Source organism: Chaetura pelagica, unplaced genomic scaffold, assembly GCF_000747805.2.
Source record: "Chaetura pelagica isolate M959 unplaced genomic scaffold, ChaPel_1.0 scaffold713, whole genome shotgun sequence".
Taxonomy (NCBI): domain Eukaryota; kingdom Metazoa; phylum Chordata; class Aves; order Apodiformes; family Apodidae; genus Chaetura; species Chaetura pelagica.
The window spans coordinates 430779-435793 of record NW_009952819.1 but is presented as its reverse complement, the minus strand read 5'-3'; the positions used below and the strand labels follow the sequence as shown (position 1 = coordinate 435793).

The 5015-nt window shown below is 50.5% G+C and overlaps 1 protein-coding gene across 1 annotated transcript in view; it reads right to left on the bottom strand.

Moving 5' to 3' along the window:
- Positions 1-4681: 4681 nt before the first annotated feature.
- Positions 4682-5015, bottom strand: part of RTN4RL1 (reticulon 4 receptor-like 1) — a 21988-nt gene continuing 21654 nt past the window's right edge. Inside the window, exon 4 of the mRNA XM_009995131.1 lies at positions 4682-5015. This exon is cut by the window's right edge and continues 14 nt beyond it. Coding sequence (XP_009993433.1) covers positions 4682-5015 — 334 coding nt within the window.

Sequence of the window (5015 nt, the reverse complement as noted above, 5' to 3'; positions counted from 1 at the left end):
ATGCAATGGAAAATGGGAGCTTGGGAGACATTCCCAAGGGTGTAGCTGAACCTAAGACAGGGAAAGCATACACAGATGGAGGATTTAGGGAAGGGTGAGCCTGAAAGACCACAGGAAGTGCTACTTAGCTCACAAAAAATGTCTAGTGTTGCTTTTGTTCTTTTCTGTCCCTCTGAATGGGGTGTGTGTGGCAGAGCAGCTTCCAGAGGCAAAGGAAATAATTTGGAATTGGAGCTGGGGGGGCACAAGTGCTGTCTGGGAAGCGATGGGGAACACATGAGGAGCTGCTGGTCTTGGCTGCGACTGATAAACTCCAAATGTATCCTCAGTGTCTGAGCAGTGTTTGGTTTCCATCCTGCCTGGGTGGATAAGAGATGCAGTGCAGGATGGTTTGTGTTTTCAAAGCATGTGTGAAAAGCTCCGTATTAGCAATTACGGGATGAAGCTGTGGAGAAGTGGGTACAATGGAGAGAAAATTGGCTCTGACTCAGGAAATGGGATTCTGCTGCCGGGGGTGAGTTTCCAGAGGCACAGTCTGGGGTCTCTGCTGGGTTCTCTGCCATTACTTTCTTTCTTTTTTTTTTTAATGGAAGGGATTTGCATGAGCAGCCCACAGTTAGAACATTAAAGCTCACTGATGTGAAGGAGGGGAAGGCAGCGACAGGGACTTCTCGCCTGCCAGACCAGGGAGCGCCAGAGCAACGGGAGAAACGATGAGCAAATAAATGCTCCAGTGACATGATTCCCAAGGGAGGTGTTTGGAGCTGGCAGCTGAGCTGAGGGAGCTGTTGGCAGCATCTAACCAGCTCGGGAGCAGGCAGCCCTGTCTGCCTGTGTTCTGGAGATGGGAATCCATGCTCAGCCAAAGGTTGAGCTTGGATGGCTCCAGCTTGTGGCTGATCTCACTCACTGGGCTGGGGCAGCCCAGGCAGGGCTATGGGGCACAGAAGGGTTTGGGTTTATAGAACCACAGGTGTTTTTAGGTTGGAAAAGACCCTTAAGGTCATAAAGTCCAACTGTTAATGCAGCACTGCCATGGCCATCACTAAACCATGTCCCTCAGCACCACATCTATATGGCTTTTAAATCCTTCCAGGGATGGGGACTCCACCACTGCCCTGGGCAGCCTGGGCCAAGGCCTGACAACCCTTTAGATGAAAGAATTTTTCCTAATATCCAATCTAAACCTCCCCTGGCACAAATTGAGGCCATTTCTTCTTGTCCTATACCCCCAGGTCCTTTTCCACCAGGTACATTCCAGCCACTCCTCCCCAAACCTGTAGTATGGTGTGGGGTTGTTGTGACCCAAGTGCAGGACCTGGCACTTGGCCTTGTTGAACCTCATCCCCTTGGCCTCAGCATGTCAATCCAGCCTGTCCAAATAGAAGCACGTGGACCACTGCTCAGTGGTGCCTGAAAGGGGCCATGGTGGTCACCACTGCCCCAGGGGTTCAGCCATTCACCCCAGGGACCTCCTCCAACCTTTGGCATCTGGGAGTGATTCTAATTAAATCCCCACTTCCTCCAACTTGTCTTGGCAAGTCCTGGTTATACCTGTGTCAGCCCAACTGGATGGATGTGTGCTTGGAGGTTGTGGGGTTGCTGCTTTGGAGAAGAGGGGATTTCTGGCAGCCCTCAAAGCAACATTCAAAATGGATGAAGATGTGCTGTATGAAGGGGCTGGGGAAGAGCCACATGAGAGGGGACCAGGGCCATGAACCAGCTGGCAAGTTAGTTATTGAGGCTGTGCCAGAGTGTGCCTTGAAAGTTCCGTTTATCCTCAAAGAGCTGTGGCTGTGGAGAAGGGATGAGAACAGGAAGGGATGGCAGCTAAAGGGAAGGCAGGAGGAACATCAGACACCTGTAGTCCATGTCAAGTGGCACCTCCTATTTAGTAGGATATCATGTCTCCTTTCTGGTTTTCAAACAGTAGTCTTTATTGCTAGGAGTTAGAGCACTTGATTGACAAGGCTTGTAATACACGGTGGAGTTGCCTTTATTTTTCCTACATGTTAAAGCAAAAGGTACTAAAAATACAATTATGGGTTTGAGCCAGGCAAAGTCTGTTCTAATATAATTCATCTCAAAGACTATCCATCGTGCCTGCTGCACCCAAATCATTTATAAAACATTAGCATCTCCTGTGCTGACATTTCACTCCTATATTACAGGAGTTACACACAGACTTAAAAAAAAATTAATAAAGTGCTTCTCCTCTTCATTCTCCCACTGAGAGCTTTGATTTCCAGCGTATGAAACGAAATAACCAACATAACAACATTCTCCACTTCTAAGGGACAGTGCCAGACTCATTCAGTTGCTATTGGTTATAGAGAGTAGGACGTGAGGGAGCTATTTTGGATCACGGATTATTTGTTCTGGCTGCATTGGACATCCCTTTAGTGGAGCTTTAGAGCCCTGTAGACAGAAAAGTTTGGGCAGGAGCTGGGAGGGAGAAGCCTTGATGAAGTAACCTCTTCCTTTCTCCTCCCAGAGTTACTCCTGCTATTCCCCAAGAAGGGAATTTAGCAGTGAAGCATCCAAGCCCTTACCCTTCCTCGCTTGCAAGATGGACAGAAGCCCCCATACCCCCAGCTGGCTGCTCCCAGCACCCAGATGCTCTTAAAAATAATTGCCTCGGGGAATTTTCTTCTTTCATTTCTTTTTTTATTTTTTCCTTTTTGCTTGGGAGTTTCCCTTCTCAGTTCCAGATACCTCTAGGGGATCTCCTGCTGTGTAAATACTCTCCCCAACCCCCAAATCGGTTGGGAGAGTGGATTTCCCAAGCTGGCCTGTTCTTCCTGGAGCTCGTGCTGGTGGAAAACACAAGCTGTTGCCTTTGGGCTCTCCAGCCCCACCCGTGAGCTCCGGGCTAGACACGTGTCGCTGGGGTAGCGTCAGGAAATGAAGAGCAGCCTTTTCTTGTCCAAGATCACTTTTATTTCCCTTGTTTCATTGACTTCAGTGTCTGTTTGGTCTGACATATCCACGCTGACAAGGAATTCGCATCGACTGCACCATGTGGGCAGCACCTCCCCGAGCCCCTGGGCTGCCAGGGCTGGTGCCACCAGCTCAGCTGTGCCCCTGACCAGCCAACGCGTCGCTGCACCGCGGGGCTGGGTGAGCAGATCTGCTCCCTCTCCCCCACTCAGCCCCGACCCCCTTCATTACAGACCATTTCTTTTCCCCTCACGTGGCGGACCAGAAGCCCTGGGCACTGCAGTCCTCTCCGAGCTGTAGTTTGCCCCTTCTCTGACTCTTCCTGTGACACGACCTGTTCTGTTTAAGAAACAAACCCTGTCCTGACGCTGCCAGCCCCATCCACAGCCTGGGAACTGCTCCTTGCTGCCCCAGTGAAAACCTCAGTCCAGCTATAAAGGTCCTCACGCCACCAGCACGGCTGGGAAGTCCCTCTCTGCTTCCAGCCCCCAAAAAAGCCCCTTTTTTTTCCCAGGGCCTGGCGATCTTCTCCAGAGACAGTGCTCTATGGCTCTATTTATTTGGACTAATTAATCTCTCCCCCTCGGTTACAAATTAGGATGTAAAGGATGAGTTTTGGCTCTCTGGATACGGACTTTGCTGCGTCGCGTACAACCAACCCCCCCACCCCCCCTCACCCCCCCCAAAATTAAGTGAATTGCTGAGAACATTGGTCCACTGTGGGTCCCCCCCGCGCGTACGGAGCCCGCCCCATGGCTTTTCAGCATCTGTAGGCACTGCTGCCAGTTTGTTGTCTGGAGGAAAAAAAAATAAATAAATCATATACTGGTCTGCTATAAATTCAACAATACAATCCTTAGTTCTGGAGATATAGTTTCCATACAGTTTATAAACATTGTAAGACATACATATGGATAATTGAGGGGAGGGGGGGAGAGGAGCCCGTGTATTTGTTGGCTTTTGGGGTTTTTTTCCAGATGTGTGAACACGGTTACAAAAAAATGCACCTCCTGCAGGTGCCTCATTTCTGTAAGTGTTGGGTTTGTTGTTGTTTTGGTTTGCTTTTTTAATTCCACCTCTAATTAGTCTTTCCTTTGGTTGTTGGCTACTCCAAGCCCAGCAGGCAAGCCCTGTTCTGCTGTAATGCCTGAGATATTCAGGGGTTTGAGATTGTCATCTAAGAGATTCCCAGCCAACATTGGCCTCTGGGTTTGGAGCCAAAAGGGCTGAAACGTGGGAGAACCAATGTCCGGTATTACATCGGTATCCATGTCCTTGCACTCACTTTCAGAGAAACAGTGTAGGCTTAATTGGTGATAATTATTTTTTTTTACAGCAATTATGTTCCTTTCAGTAATTGGAGGGGTCGTTCAGAGCGCTCCCAAAGGAACAGGATTTCCCAGGAGCATGGATAACAGTCCGTTTGTCCGGTTGTTGTCACTGTCCCTGTTACCTGCTTGTTAGTTCTTGGTTGGTTGGTTTTTTGTTATTTTTGTAGGGTTGGATTGTTTTTGTTGTAGGTGCTCAGTTAGGCTGTTTGTGACAAGGTGTGATAATGCCTTTTAATCTGCTCCCGCTGCCCCCGGCACAGTCTGCGTCGGGCACGGAGAGACCCTCGGAAGCCGAGACAACATTCTGCCCTTCGCCAGCGCTCGCCACGTAGGAAAAAAAGAAGAAGAAAAGAAACTCTGGTCCTTTGTAGATTGGTGGCAGTACAGATTCCCTCCCGGGGGGGGTTGGCTCAGCGGATGACGGCCGCCAACACCATCATGAAGACCAGGAGCGATGCCCTGAGCCCCGGGCAGCCGGCTGCCTGCTGCACCCCGCTGGGCGGGCGGATGGGCGTCCGACGGGTGCACTTCCCCTTGCGTTTGGGGTGGAGTGTGGGCATCACCCCGAAACTGAATTTGTGCTGATAATCAGGCACATAGTCTGGAACCTCCTGCCCGTTTTTCCGCGGCCCCAAGGACACCGGTTTGGAGGTTCGGTTGCGGCTTTTGTGGCTGGTGCAGTTCTTGCCGGGTTTGCGGTAGCCCGGCCGGGAGCCGGGGGGGCCGGCAGGCTGGCTGCTGTGC